This window comes from Amblyomma mixtum, chromosome 10, assembly GCF_055824585.1.
Source record: "Amblyomma mixtum isolate Tamu chromosome 10, ASM5582458v1, whole genome shotgun sequence".
Classification (NCBI taxonomy): domain Eukaryota; kingdom Metazoa; phylum Arthropoda; class Arachnida; order Ixodida; family Ixodidae; genus Amblyomma; species Amblyomma mixtum.
Window position 1 is genome coordinate 7,604,017 of NC_143021.1, and position 15,725 is coordinate 7,619,741.

Consider the following 15,725-nt stretch of genomic DNA (forward strand, 5'->3'; position numbering starts at 1 on the left):
GTGTAAGCACTCCTGTCAGACTATCAAAAAAAGAAGTAGATTACCTACGCTCACAGTGATTTTGCGCATGCTTTGAGATGATACGGTAAAAATGCATGTATAAATTCTTGTGCTTTGGTTTCTAATAAAGTTGTTGGAAGTTAGCGCTGTGTGTGTCTACTCGTTCTTTTGTCCCTTGTCCTGTTTGTGCTATTGCTCCGAAATAAAATGTGCCCTTTATTAGAATGATCCAGAGGACTGCGCCTTTTGTGGATGTTTCCGTTTGGAATATACTGGAGCTAAGCGTTCGCCGCGTAGAAAAACAGGGGCAAAATGAAAAAAACCAATATGCTCTGCTGAGCTGTTTTGTTCCTCTCGGTCATGGACGTCGCACTGATCTGCTTTGCACGCATCTGGGTATACGCAGTATGTAAGCCGTCCGAACTGTGTGTCGTGGTTCGGTCAGCTCGCCACGCAGCTTGCAGCGCTTAGTGGACACCGGCAGCTGAGCGGTGTTTTCGCAGCATTGTGTCGCGGCGGAAGCAATTGATGCGCTCAAAACTCGTTTATTATTGCCTTGAGATCCCGCTGGCAGACTTGAAAGTTCCGAGCCGCTTGTAGCTGCGTCTGTCGTCACAGTCCCGCGCGTCGTACTCCACGTGGTCCACGACGAAGCCCAAGTGGTGAGGTGCAGTCTTGCTCTGGATTTTCTTTATCTGGGGTAAAGAGAAGAAGGTAGCCAGTGAAGGTTTTGCAGCGCAATGGTAGGTGCGCTGCCCTCCTATACCACTCACGATAGCGGCCTTCCTCTTTTAGCCGGGACTGATTCTTACGCGCAACGACGTAATTTTAATGAGGACCTAATTCTCGCATTTACCAGGAACGGTATACTGCTCGGGAAGAAGTAGCACCGCAGATGAGTGGCGCGAAATTTATGTGGTAAGTATACGAAAAAAAAAGCCTCAACACTCTTCGCGGAGTTGCTGGAACACACGGAAGAGCAGAAAAAACATGAAAGCTTTTTACGCCGGAAGGTCCCAGGTGAAGCTGAGGGATGGCAAAAGCGCTTCAGACACCCCAGAAAATGCCCCTTTCTTTAAGGACGCCGCGGTGGCTCGTTGGTTACGGCGCTCGGCTGCTGACCCGAAAGACGCGGGTTCGATCCCGGCCGCGGCGGCCGAATATCGATGAACTCTAGAGGCCCGTGTGGTGTGCGATGTCAGTGCACGTTAAAGGACCCCAGGTGGTCGAAATTTCCGGAGCCCTTCACTACGACGTCCCTCATAGCCTGATTTGCTTTGGGACGTTAAACCCCAATAAACCAAACCAAACCTTTCTTTAAGGAAAGGTAGCCGTTAGTGTGCCCCCTTTGTCTACTGCAGCTTTTCTCAGTAGGTTCGTGCGTGTACGCTGGGCCTTTCGGCGAAAATGGCAGATAAGTTTGCTGCGCATGTTTTCACGTGAACAGCGCTTGAGCGACCAACCGCGCGACGAAGGGAAGGCGATTAATCTGGTGCAATGTTGTCATCTTCTAGGCCCACGCAAGAGGATGTGGTCTTGTCTCCCGGCACCTTTGAGTCTGTGATTAAAGGGATTAGGTGCAGCGCTGAGAAAAGTGCTATCGCGCTCAATATGACTTGCAACCTCAAGCAGCGTGACCGGAGCGTTCCCCGGAAGCAGGGTGGAGCCGACAAGCGAGGCGCGTGAAATCGAAAGGGAAAGGATTTTGCTGTTCCATCCCTCAGTCTCTTCCCCTGTGCCGTCTGGTCTTGGCAGTACCAGCGCGTTATCGCCTCGCCGGCGCTAGCGTGACGAATGCAAGGCGCATGTCACAGTTGATTTGGTTTCATTTCTGTTGCTTTCACCTGTCATGCCCGATAAAACCGTGGCGCAAATCGGGCTTCAGTCACAGTATGGCTGTAGCGATTTTGACGATTTTAGCCAGTGTTGAAGGAGCACTGCAAATTGCCGTTGCAAATATGTCTCAAGTTCCGGAAAGTTCGAGTTCCGAGTTTCCTGAGGTCCTACACTCAGCGTAGAAAATTTCAGAGATGACAAGGGCGGTCAACACAAACAGTAAACCATATCATGCAAGCTCAGATTCCGTTGACCAGATGACGCGGGGGATGTGCATGACTGATGGAACAGCAGAATCCTTTCCACTTAGCTTTCAGGCGCGTCGCTTGTCGGCCCCACCATGCTTCCGAATAGGCTGAGGCCACACGCTCGCGGGTGGCAAGTCCTATTGAGTGCGGTAGTACAAAACGGCGACTGCTTCCACGGATCGATCACACCTTTCAAATCTGGTTAGGAGACGCCGGCATGGCTGCTAACTGCTGCCGCAACTAAACCCACTGGGTGTACGTGAATGAGTTTTCTCAGAAAACAATGGGCAGGAGCATAGCAGGCCTGGTAGGCGCGATTAGTTTGCGCGGCGGTTGCTGGCAATTGTTCTCACTGTCATGAGAGTGGGGCACAACGTTGCTCTGAGCTCCGTTCCTGCGTTTGCAGCGTCCGAAAGCTCGCTCGCTTCCAGAAGCAGTAAGGGCAATCCTGATCTTCCCTCGCAACAGCTAGTTTATAATTAAATAGTTTTAAGGCGCAACAAACAGACAAGACACATAGGTAGGTGACAGGACGAAGGGCCAACTTCCAACTGATTTTATGCATGCATAAAATGTACTTATTTAGCTTGTCACATGCACAGGTGGGTCACCTAAAGCTCAGGAATGACATGATAAGGCGCGCTCCAGGAAGTTCTTTTCACTGTTATCCAATGCAACTGATGTGTCGCTGACGCACAAGTTGCCTTTCTTTTTGATAAAAGACGCTTGTATCAACTCCCTAGCATTAGTATCATTGCTTCTGCCCAGAATGCGCACATCAGTGAAGCATGGCTCACAATTGCGGGAGGGGTGCTTACTAATGTGCTTGGTTAGATATGTGCCTTCCTTGTTCTGCTCTACGTTTCTCTCATATATGGCACACATCTAACCAAGCACATTAACAAGTGCCCGTCCCGCAACTGTGAGCCAGGCTTCACTGATGTGCGCATTCTGGCCAAAAGCAATGATTCTAATGCTAGAGAGTTGATAGAAGTGTTTTTTATCAAAAAGAAAGGCAACTTGTGCGTAAGCGACACATCAATTGTAATGTATAACAGTGAAAAGAAATTCCTGGAGCGCGACTTATCATGTCATTCCTGAGCTTTAGGTGACCCACCTGCGCTTGTGACGGAAGTTGGAAGTTGGCGCTTCGTCCTGTCACCTGCCTATGTGTCTTGTCTGTTTTTTTTGCGCCTTAAAATTATTTGATTATGAACCAAAACCAACTAGCCCAGCAGCAAGGGCTCTTAGGCAACAGCTAGTGTCTGCGAAATATTCTCCCAATTTGACTCAAGCTGAATTCGCGAAATTTTGAGCTCGCAAAAGAAAGGCTGTTTGCAGCAGATGCTTTACCGGAAATCCGCGCTCAGGTACCTTATTTTTGCTTCAGTATGTGACCTAGCACTAATAGCAGGTAGTCAGTACGCACTGAAAGGTCTATTTTTAATTTTTTTCAGGGAAAGTAGCGTGCGAATTCAACTACCATGTTGGAAAAGCATGTTCAGGTCTAACAGCCAGAAGCTACAAAAGCAAAAAGGCCGATAGCAGCATTGCGCAGTGGAAATGTCGGACATGTGTAGTGGCGTCAGAGCGCACTTCTCGACCGTCCAGCGATCAATGTCGCTCACGTGGCTCCTCCCCTACGCATAGCTGTTCAAATAACGAACAGCAGCAGCTCTCTCAACAGGCACTAATGGGCATCGTGACAGATATGCAAAAAAAGCTATGCCTTCTGATGCCTTTAGTTGAGGCGATGAATGCACTTCCCGAGTTAAAGCAAATAGTGACTGATGTACAAGTGTCTGTCCAACACATGTCGGATAAGTATGATGAAGTGCTACAGCGCCTAACCAAGCAGGACTGTGAACTAACAGACATCAAGGAGCGTATTACAGCAGTGGAAGACTCCGTCAGTGCGAAGGAGATTTCTGATTTAAAGGATCAAGTTACTTGAACAGTATGGTAGACGGCAGAACCTCGAGATTCATGGGGTCAAATGGGAAGAAAATGAAAACCTTTTGCTTAAAATCAATGAGTTGGCTGCTTCCCTTGGCCTTCGTTCGCTTGTTGAAGACGACATTGATGGCATTCACCGTCTTTCCACAAGAAAAGGTCAAAAGGCTCCCATTCTAGTGCGGTTAGTTTCTCGTAAAACAAAAAAAGAACTGGAAGAGCAAGAGTAAGCAACTGGTTGACAGTGAATCAGAAGTCCGCTTCTACGATAACCTTACCAGTCGAAACAAGCATCTTTTGTGGCTGGCACGCACAAGGCCACAGCAAATGGGTTACTGCTTCACGTGGCAGAAGAATGAAAAGGTGTTGGTCCGCAAGGGCCCAGGAGAACCAATTCTGCGGATTTCATGTGAGGCAGATCTGTGTAATATCAAGGAAACTAAGCAGGCTGAAAGTGATGATTCGGAGGCGTGAGCGTCCATCAACTCAGTTTTTTTTTCTGTTTTTCTTTATCTTTTCTAGCAGTATGGATTGCGAAGCATCTTCACAAAACCGCAGTTACTACGCGATACATGAATTTAACGATACAGTAATGGGATTACCTTCCCATTCAAATAAGCCTCTTTCTTTGTTTTGTTTAAACTCACAAAGTCTTCGAAACACAGGAGACGCCGTTGGCGCTTATCTGAACTTACTTCACCATAAATTTGATGTTCTAGCATTTACAGAAACCTGGTTCACTGATTCTTCTGACGTTGCTCAATTTGAAGACTATTCTCATGTGTCTTTGTTCAGAGACAACAAAAAAGGGGCGGTGTCTCTCTGTATTTGCGTGATGGCGTATCACACGCCTCCCTAGAGTCGTTTTCCGTTGTTGATCGTGATATTGAGGTACTTGTTGCCGAATCTTGTGGTGTTATTATAACTCTTGTTTATAGACCCCCGTCTGGTAAAGTTGAACGCTTTTTTTCCTACCTTGACAGTGTACTTCACTCGTTTACAGGACATAGCCAATCTGCTGTCGTGTTCGGTGATTTTAACATAGATATATTGACTGAGAATACAGTTTCTAAGAGTTTTATTGGTATGATGTCTTCCTACAGCTGTGCAAATGTTATAAACCTGCCAACAAGAATTACCACAAGTACCAGAACTGCTCTCGATTTATGTTTCACTGATTTCTTACCAAATGATGTCCAGTCGGGTGTGATGACCTGCGATGTTAGCGACCATCTTCCATTTTTTGTCTTTTTGCCCCATTCGAGGAAACCTTTTTCTAATAGCGCAGCTAACACTTTCTATCGAAAAGTTAATGACGAAACTATAAATTGCTTTCGACGCATGATTTCAGAGGTGGACTGGTCACTCGTTTTTAATGAAGAAGATCCTAGTCGCTGTTACGATGTCTTTGAAAAAAAATTTCAAGATGCCTATTATGAAGCATTTCCTCTAGTCCGCCGCTCTAGGTACAAAAAGTCTAAGAAACCGTGGGTTACGAAAGAGCTGTACAAAAGAATAACGCCAAAAACAATCTCTTTGCTGATTTTTTGACGCACAAGGACATCAATATACTAAACTTGCATAAAGCTGTAAGGAATAAGCTCAACACTGATCTAAAAACAGCAAAACAGGAATATTACGCAAAAGCGTTCGCTAATAAACTTGCCCCTAATCAGATATGGAGGTCATACAGCAATTTAGTATAAAACGAACCGAGCCAACTCCAGTAGATATTGTGGTAGATGGCGTTCCACTTAGAGGTCGTTCCTTATCAGACATGTTTAACGAACACTTCCTGACGGTTGGTGAAAATCAGTCTGCGCAAACAACACGCACAGAGCCAATGTCATATCTTAAAGGCATACCAAAGCCTTCGATATTTCTTTCCCCAACAACTACAGCCGAAATCTCTTCGTATATAATGCGTCTAAAAAATAACTGTTCCGTTGGAGCTGATAACATCAAGGGTGAGGTAGTGAAAGCCGTATCTGATATTATCGCACCTTTGTTGTCCCATATATGCAACCAAATGCTCAAAGAAAGCTGGTTTCCAGATAAATTAAAGATAGCAAGAGTTTGTGTGATACATAAAACAGGAAGCTATAATGATCCTAACAATTATCGCCCAATATCCGTTTTGCCGGTCTTCTCAAAAATTGCTGAACAAGTCATCAATACCCGCCTTACTTCGTACTTCATTAAGACCGAAGCTATTGCGAAAGAACAATATGGCTTTCAGAAAGGGAAATCTACGGAAAAAGCTTTACTTCACATAAAGGATAAAATAATTAACAATATAGAAAACAAAATTTTTACACTTGGGCTATTCTTAGACTTTAGAAAAGCCTCCGACTCGGCCTGTCACAAACTTTTACTGCGCAAATTACAATTCTATGGGATACGAGGTTCCGCACTAATCTTATTCAGAGCTACTTATCATCCAGAGTACAATTCACAATGACTAACGCCATACCTTCAAGCCACGGCCTTATACGCACTGGTGTGCCACAGGGCTCAATACTGGGTCCTATTCTATTCCTAGTTCACATAAATGACATTGTTAATATTCTTCCTTCCTCCGGAACAGTTTTATACGCTGACGACACAAATATTTTCTTTCATGACGCGAGTTTACAAGCAATAGAATGTAGAGCAATATCTCTGGTTAGAAAACCTTACATTATGGTTGAGGGCCAACAGGTTAGAACTAAACATCACGAAGACGAAGTATGTAATATTCAGAGCTAAAAATAAAGTCATAGATGATGAGCCAATCATATTATACAATTCAAATGTTTTACAACGAGTACAGTCAATAAAATTCCTTGGAGTTATATTTAATGAACACCTGCTGTGGACTGACCATATTAATCAAGTAAGAAAAAAAAATTTCGCGATCAGTGGGCCTTCTAAATAAATTTAGACTTCTATTGCCAGTATGGCTCAAAAAGCAACTTTATTTCAGTTTAATTCATTCACATCTTCACTATTGTGCCGCCGCAGTGGCTCAGTGGCTATGGTGCTCGGCTGCTGACCCAAAAGACGCGGGTTCGATCCCGGCCGCGGCAGCTAGAATTTCTTTGGAGGAGAAATTCTAGAGGCCCGTGTACTGTGCGATGTCAGTGCATGTTAAAGAACCCCAGGTGGTCGAAATTTCCGGACCCTCCACTACGGCGTCTCTCATAGCCTTAGTCGCTTTGGGACGTTAAAACCCCATAAACCATAAACCAATCTTCACTATTGTTAACTGATATGGGGAGACTCAACACAGACTAATTTAAATGCTTTGTTTTTACTACAGAAAAAGGCCATACGAGCAATTGCTAATCTAGGCTACTTGGATAGCAATAACTTGTGGTGGAACAGCTTGGGGTTACTGACAATTTTTCAATTAAAAACTCTTCGGCTAGCACTTGAAACATATAACAGATTTCATCATGAAACTAATTTTTTTGCAACACCAGAACTACCACAAAACCCATATCCCCTTCGACACATGACAATAAGATCACCAAAGTCAAGAACAAATTACGGATTCCAAACGATTAGATATCAGATGACTACCTTTTTGAATGAAAACAGAAATTTTCATGACCTCCTCCATCAGTGCAGAACCCAAAAAATATACAAGAGAAAAGTGATTGCACTGATGACTACATGACTAACCGGTACATCCTGTGACATATTGTAAATTGATAACAGTTAACATGATTGTATATATATTTTTTCCTTTTTATAATTCCCTGTAACCCAACAGCACGCATCTTAACAACTTTGAAGATATCATAACATTGTTGTACAGTTTTTCCTTTGTTTTTTTTTTCTTTTAACATGCCAGCAAGTGTAATGGCGACCGCTACATTTACTGTATTTGTATATTTTGTGTATTTGCCGAATGCAGTTTGCTCCCCCCCAGGGAGGAAGGCCCTCGTCAGGCACCACGCCTTTTGGCCTCCTTCCTGAAGTGTATGAAACACTTCAAATAAATACTTTTCAAACTTCAAACTTTGAAAACGCAGGAATCCGGCGGTGCGACAGCAACACGTGGAATTAGCCCAAGTCGGAGTAATATTATTAATGAGAATAACGCAAATATATTATTCACATCTATTATACATTAAGCGTTACAAAAATCGGGCTGGCCTAAGCCGTCAGAGAGGATAATCTTAGAAGCCCAACATTCAGCTACAAAACCTGGGCACAAAATTTCAGACAGCAAGTTCAGAAAGATTCGAACTGAGACGAAACTATGCAACAGCATAGAAATCACCGCATAATTCTTCATTGTGTCTTTCACATAGAACATGTCAATTAACAGTAAATCAATTCCGATGAATGGCTGATTTATTTACTGAATGTAAGTGCAGCGTCCCGAAGGAGGTTATTGCATGCAGGAGTGTTCATCGCATAAAAAAAAACACAGAAAGAAATCAGCACAGCACAAGAAATAATAAAAAAGGTGTAACAGGTCGAGTGGCATATATATAAGTCCAGTGCAGCAATAATCTTGGGAACATAAGTGTCCTTAAGAGAGATGTTAACAAACTACACATTTAGATATACAACTGAAAGGCACAGCCATATCGACAACAGTCAGTATTACATAAGTACATTTTCTAAAGCAGCGTGCAAGCCCCACTGTCGCATATTTCATTACGCAAGAATTATAAATATTTATCGTGTTGGCAAAAAAGTAAGTATTCGAGTGTATTAATCCGGCAGTAATACCATCTAATTTTCATGGCACTGTCCCTTCTACTTCCGCGTATAGCATTTTCCACTGAAGCGTTTCTCGAAGTTCAGAGCTTGTATGATAAGGAAGATGCTTCGCAGGTAAAAATTTGCTGCTTGCCTTTTGAAATATCTCAGAACTGGCCTACCATTCGTGGTGTAAAATGTCGCATTTCAGGATGGAGTGGTACGCTTAAGGTTTCTTTAAAAGGTCGAGAAGGCGGGAAACTTGGACGTTATTACGTCCTCGTGTGCATTCCAAGTCCCTGCCGCAGTAAAGGTCAGGACGTAGGCTTTTGTCAGGACAACGCATTGACTGAAACTGTTGTAGCCCCATATACTGATTTTCTTTTTTCTTGTAAACTGCATATGTTAGCAGGCACGGCAGCAGCATCAGAGATATGTGCGTCTTTTATGCCATCTTCGCGTGCCAAAAATAACAGTAGCGGAGCATCGGAATCATAACGTATCTTTAGTGCATTTTGTATTTTAATGATACTCGATACTATAACTAACAAAAATTGCCGCAGATTTCGAGGTTGCTGCGCTCAGATTTCGGGCCGCGGCGGTGGCTCATCTGACACCGCTCTGAAAAAAAGGAAAAAATGAGTAAGAGTCGCTGTCAATGCCGTTGGTGCTGTCAGTCATTGGCAGACACATAATAAATGCGGGGTCTGTTAGAAAAGTATCTGACCTTATTTTTTTTCCGAACACCTGATGGATTTCAAACAAGCGCGTTTGCATCAGTCGACCTTGAACCTTCGTGGGCATGGGCGAATTTTTTCCCGCCTGCCGGTAGCGTCAGTCGCAGGGACGCAGCGTTTTAGTGAGGTAGTGCGCAGTGCTCTCGTTGGTTTTTTTATTGCAAGGAAAATGGTGGAGCGGCTAGAGCAGCGCTACAGCATGAAATTTTGCCAGCAACTGGGTGACAGCCAAGTGGAAACCATTCGGAAGATTCAGACGGCTTTCGATGACGATGCTATGAGCAGCACACAGATTAAGCAGTGGTAAAGCTCGTTTAAAGACGGCCGTACATCGGTGGAGAGCGAGCCACGCTCCGGTCGGTCACCAACATGCCGAAATGACCAGGACATTGCCGAAGTGAACGCAGCGGTGATGCGGGACCGTCGTGTGACTATCAGAGAAATTGCGGAAGAGGTGGGCATCGGCACTTTTTCTGCACATTCCATTATCCCCGAAGATTTGGCCGTGAAGAGAGTTGCGGCGAAATTTGTGCCGAAGCTGCTAACGGTGGAGCAAAAGCAACTTGGTGTTGAAGTCTCACAGGACATGCTGGATTCCACAAATAGTGACCCCGGCTTCATGAACACCATAATCAGTGATGACGAGTCTTGGGTGTGCGGGTACGACCCGGAAAACAATTCCCAGTGATCACAGTGGAAGCATTCCACGTCCCCAAGACTGAAGAAGGCCCGCCAAGTGCGCAGCAACGTCAAAGTGATACTGACTGCTTTCTTTGACTCCCGCGGTGTGGTACACCACGAGTAAGCACCACAGGGTCAAACAATCACCAAAATTACTACAGGGATGTCCTCCGTCGACTACGTGATACTGTGCGGCGCAAGAGACCGGAGTTGTGGTCAATAGGAAATCGGCGCATCTATCACGACAATGCTCCCGCACATTGCTCGCACCTGACTCAGACTTTTTTGGTGAAAAACCAGACTCTTGTAGTTCAGCAGGCTCCTTACTCTCCTGATATGGCCACCTGCGACTTCTGGCTGTTTCAAAAATCAAGAGACCATTGAAAGGAATGCGATTTCAGACAAGAGAGGGCATTATGGCAGCAACGACAGCTGAGCTAAACTCTATTCCGAAGAAGGCCTTCTCGGAATGCTTCCAAGAATGGCAGCACCGCTTGGAGAAGTGTGTGGGGTCCCAAGGATAGTACAATGAGGGTGGTTAGGTTTCCAACGCTCCAGTTATGCCAGTTTTGTTTCTTCAGCCAAGGGTGGGATACTTTTCTAACAGACCTCGTATGTTGCGCTTTTGCACACTCGGCGACAGAAGGGACAAGGAGACAGGCGCCCCGTAATGGCAGAAACAACATCTTTCATGGCTATTGCGAGCTGCGCCGCTGCGGTGGCTCAGTGGCTATGGCACTCGGCTGCTGACCAGAAAGACGCGGGCTCGATCCCGGCCGCGGCGGTCGATTTTATATGGAGGAGAATTGCTAGAGGCTAGTGCAGTCAGTGAACGTCAAAGAACCTCAGGTGGGTGAAAGTACGTGCAGCCCTCCACTGCGGTATTTCTGATAACGTGAACCGGTCTAGAACGTTGAACTCTACAAAACAAATTCAAGTTGGGGCGGTTGTGTCGCGAATTGGTGACACTTCACCGACTACCGAAGGAGAGTGCTATCGAGTGCAGGTTCGAACAAGAAAACAAGCAGACCAAAAAAACAAAACAAAACGAAGCCGCACTTATAGTTTAAAGGAAAAGGACCAATAAGTCCACGAGATAGGGAGCGTCCGAGGTGAAGCGGGAATGCCTTGTTGGCAGCAAGGGCGCAGGCTGATGAATTGCGATGCGTCGCTGGCGTTGCGTCGAAAGAAGCGGCGGCATAGTGAGCCAAGTGGTAAGGAGCGCAGAGGAACGCAGGAAGACGCCGATGGATTCCAGTCAGCCGCCCCAAGAACTTGGCTGCAGCAGCATGAAAAGCGTAGCCAAGTTCCGTCGACGGCCCTCCAGAACGCCGTGAGGCCTGTGCAGGCTATCCAAGGAAGCCTCTCGGCAGCACGGACCCTTAATCCATCGGCTGCCACCTCCAAACTTGAAAGGAACGCAGTAGGCTTGCGTCGGTGATCAAGGTGAGGTCCCCGGCAGCACGGCTGCCATCCCCACCTTGAATGACCCATCCTACGCTGCGCTGTCTTCCTTTACACCTCTGTATCCTGACACGTGCGGCGCGCCGCGCTCTTTGTTGACGTCACATCGCACACACCATTCGCACGTGCAAACGGTCAACGCTGAGATGGCACGCGCGGCGCTGTGCTGTTCGACGCACCACCGTCGACACACCGCTTTCCAAAAATCTCCCGATGATTTGGTGCACATAACACTTATGTTAATAGGGTAAATGGACAAGTTAGATGGTGCCGAAATCACCAGAGGTACTTTACACAGTGACACATGGAGGCACATGGAAACGCGCACAAAAGGAACATGGGGCCAAACACTATACATCTTGCAAGAAGGAAAATAAAAACCATACAAAACATCAGACACAAACCTGTAACACGTCTGTATCATTAAGGTGAATATATTCATACGCAGAGAACACAGGAACAAGAAAGAAAAACAATTCACAAACACTACCACACTGCACTAACACAGGTTAAGATTGCAACCACCAGTTAGTAGTAGTCTTAATGATGAAAAACCTCCCGTACAGAAATATGTGCAATTTCTCAACCGCCCAGTCTATCGCCAAACACTTGCGTTCGATCGCTGAGTAGCGAGATTCGTGAGGTAACAGCTGTCGACTCGCATGTGATACAGGGTGGAGGACTGCTCCTGCAGGAGAATGGCGCCTATGCTGACCACGCAAATATCTGTGGGAAGCACTAACTGGTTACTGAGAACTGGAGCTCTTAATACGGGCCTGGAAGTTAATGCGTTCCTGAGCTCGTCAAAAGCGGCTTGTCGTTGTGGTGCCCAAGAGACAAGGTTGCGTTTATTTTTGCGTGTCATCTCCACGAGATGTCGGACTTTGTAGGCATAGCCAGGGATTAAATCGCGGTAGTATCCGGCAAGCCGTAAAAAGGAACGTACCTGCTTCTTGGTCTTCGGAAGCAGCACGTTGACAAGCTTTTCTACCACTGTTTCCAACGGTCGGATCGTTTCTCCTCCAAGCTGATGTCCAAGAAAATAGATGTTAGTGACTTCGATTTCTCTTTTCTGCAGTTTGATCGTGAGGCCGGCTTCCCGCACCCTGCTAAATAGTCTGTTCAAAATCCAAAGATGTTCTTACCAGGTAGAGTTCGCTACGAGAACATCGTCGATGTAATGAACGACATTGTCTATGCTTTGGAACAGAATGCCCATAAGGCGCGTAAAGATAGCCGATGCTGTCCTAATGCCGAAGGGCGTATAGACAAACTGATAGTTACCGGATTGCGTAGAGAGCGTTGTTGTCGGTCTCGAAGCTTCGTTGAAGGGTACTTGCCAGAAGCCTTTCGCAAGGCCAAATTTTCTAACGTACCCCTTGGTTTCTACCTCGGTAAATATTATGTCTGTTCAAGGAATGCACTCTGCATCAGACACAAGAACATCACTGATGTGTCGAAAGGCGATGCAGGTCTGATAGGTGTTGGCTTTTATTTTAATCAGAACTAGGGGAATTGGGTGGAGATTTTCGACTTTGAATGACCCCTAATTTGATCATCGCGTATATCTTTTTTTTCGACCACGTCCTTCATGGCAAAAAGCAACGGATTTACGGGGTATTCATGACTTTAGAAGTCGACAGCTGAGTTGACTGTCCACTAGATTGTTCTTTCCGGGAATTTCAGAAAAGGTGTCTGCATACGTGTCAAGTAGGCCCCGAACCTCCTGCTGTTTGTCGTCATAGAGCTTGGTGGAGATTGCACGGCTTCAATTCCTTCTAGGCACACAAAAAATTTTGATTTGCCGCTCTCACAGTTTGCTCGAGACGTTCTCTGAGATCAAGAACATAACCATCGTCTTCGTGTCTTTTCCCAGTTCTTTCCTTGTCCAGAGGTCTTTGAGGGCTGCGAGCGGTCCTTGCACATGCCGTCTAAGTATAAACTCAAAAGGAGAAAACCCTGGACGCGTGCGGAACCTCTCTGTATGCGAACAGAAGCGGAGCGATATAATGGTCCCATGTTTTGAACTGCTCCTGACTCAGCTTCTGCGACATCTGCTTGTGTGTGCCGTTAAATTTCTCCGCCAGCCCATTGCACATTGGATGGAAGGGGTCGTGCTGAGATGTTTCACCGCCAAGAGATCATTGAGCTCTCTCATAATTTCAGAAGTGAACCAGGAGCCCTGGTCACAAAGGATCTCTTTCGAAAAACCTATTGGTGAAAAAAATCTCCACTAAACCTTCTACCACGGTAGCTGAATCTATCGTTGGCAGAGCCACAACGTCGGGATACCGCATGGTAAAATCGATGAGAGCGAAAATATACCCCTTGACCGATGTTGCCGACAACAGAACGATAACATCCACAGCGACCCTATCAAATGGAGTGTCGATAAGAGGCATGCATCCCAACGGAGCTTTCCCTACTTGGTCTTTCGGGAATGTACTTTGGCAGGCGTCGCACGACCTGACATACTTTTTAGTCTCCTCCTGCACTTCTGGCCAGTAGAATTCTTCCGGAACTCTATCTATAGCCTTCTTAATGCCCTGATGCCCCGCCAACGGGCTATCGTGGGCAAACCACAACACCTGCGATATATCAAGTTTTTGGAAGTACTACCTGTCTAACCTGTCTGGCAGAGGCAAGATGATGCCTCTGCCAGACAGACCGATTACCGACCGATTTATTTAACGAGTGTGTGCTGTAAAACGTTGGAACACATAATATATAGCGCAGTCATAAAACACCTTGACTCTCATGGGTATTTTACAGAAGTTCAGCATGGCTTTAGGTCAGGTTTTTCTTGTACTACTCGGTTGCTTGAGTTTAGTAATGATCTGGTTTCTTCCTTTGACCGTGGCTCTCAAATAGATTCCGTATTTCTAGATTTTAAGAAACCCTTCGACTCTGTACCTCATTTACTATTGTTACATAAGTTAAGTTGTCTTGGTCTGCACCCCAGTGTCATCGATTGGCTTCATTCGTATCTTCAGGGCCGCATGCAGCGTGTTTTGATTAATGGTTCGCACTCAGGTTATGTAAACGTTTCCTCAGGTGTACCGCAGGGGTCTGTTCTTGGACCCCTTCTTTTTCTGATTTATATAAATGATATTGTTTTGGATCTTACCTGCAAAGTTAGGCTCTATGCTGACGATTGTGTTGTTTACACTGTTGTGGGAAATTCCTCTGATGCGTTAAAACTACAGCGAAACTTGGATTCCATCCAGTCCTGGTGCTCAAAATGGCAAATGTCTTTGAATGCCACAAAATGCCATTGTCTCTTTCACTCGAAAGCGTTCCCCATTACAAACAAATTACTCACTACATAATGTTCCCTTGCAAAAAGTACTTGAATACAAGTACCTCGGCGTTTATTTTTCATCTAACCTAACATGGACGAGGCAAGTTGAGTACACTACATCCAAAGCCTGCAGAATGCTTAATTTCATAAAAAGAAATTTCAATAAAGCACCGTCTATTGTCAAACAACTCCTGTATTTCACTTACATCCGACCAATTCTTGAATACGCCTGTCCTGTATGGGACCCCCAGTTTGCTTACTTATGTGATATGCTCGAACGCGTCCAAAATAATGCTGCGAGATTTGTGTCTAATAACTACAGCTTCTCAACTAGTGTCACGTCTCTTAAAAGCCACCTTGGCTGGGGATCTTTAGCTAACCGTAGGAAACATTTGAGATTACAAATCATGCATCGCATCTATTTTGGAAAGCTGGGCATTGACAAAGACCGGTATCTGCTTCAACCTCATTTTTTTTTTCTAGACGAGTTGATCATCAGTGGAAGATCCCAGAGATTAAGTGCCGCACAGATGTTTATAAAACCTCGTTCTTTCCACGGACGATCAGTGAGTGGAACAGGCTACCAGCCGGCGTCACTGAGTGCTGCACGGAAGGTCAATTCCGCGCATTTTTATCTGATGTGTGACGTGCAGTTGTCTTGCACGTGTCTTTTTCATTTCATTAGTGTTATTTTATTTGTGGAGTGTGGTTGTATTCCTTCAGTGCATGTTTTTCCTCATCTATTAGTTGTGTGATTATATTTCTGTTATTAAGTGTATCTTTCGGCCAAATAAGCAGAATTTATTG

At 45.3% G+C, this 15,725-nt stretch overlaps 1 protein-coding gene across 1 annotated transcript in view; it reads right to left on the reverse strand.

Annotated features, from left to right (window-relative positions):
* Nucleotides 1-548: 548 nt before the first annotated feature.
* The window catches only part of LOC149325081 (uncharacterized), a 462,194-nt gene continuing 447,017 nt past the window's right edge, over nt 549-15,725 (reverse strand). The window contains exon 7 of the mRNA XM_089564180.1: nt 549-695. Coding sequence (XP_089420306.1) covers nt 549-695 — 147 coding nt within the window. The remainder of the gene's footprint in view (nt 696-15,725) is intronic.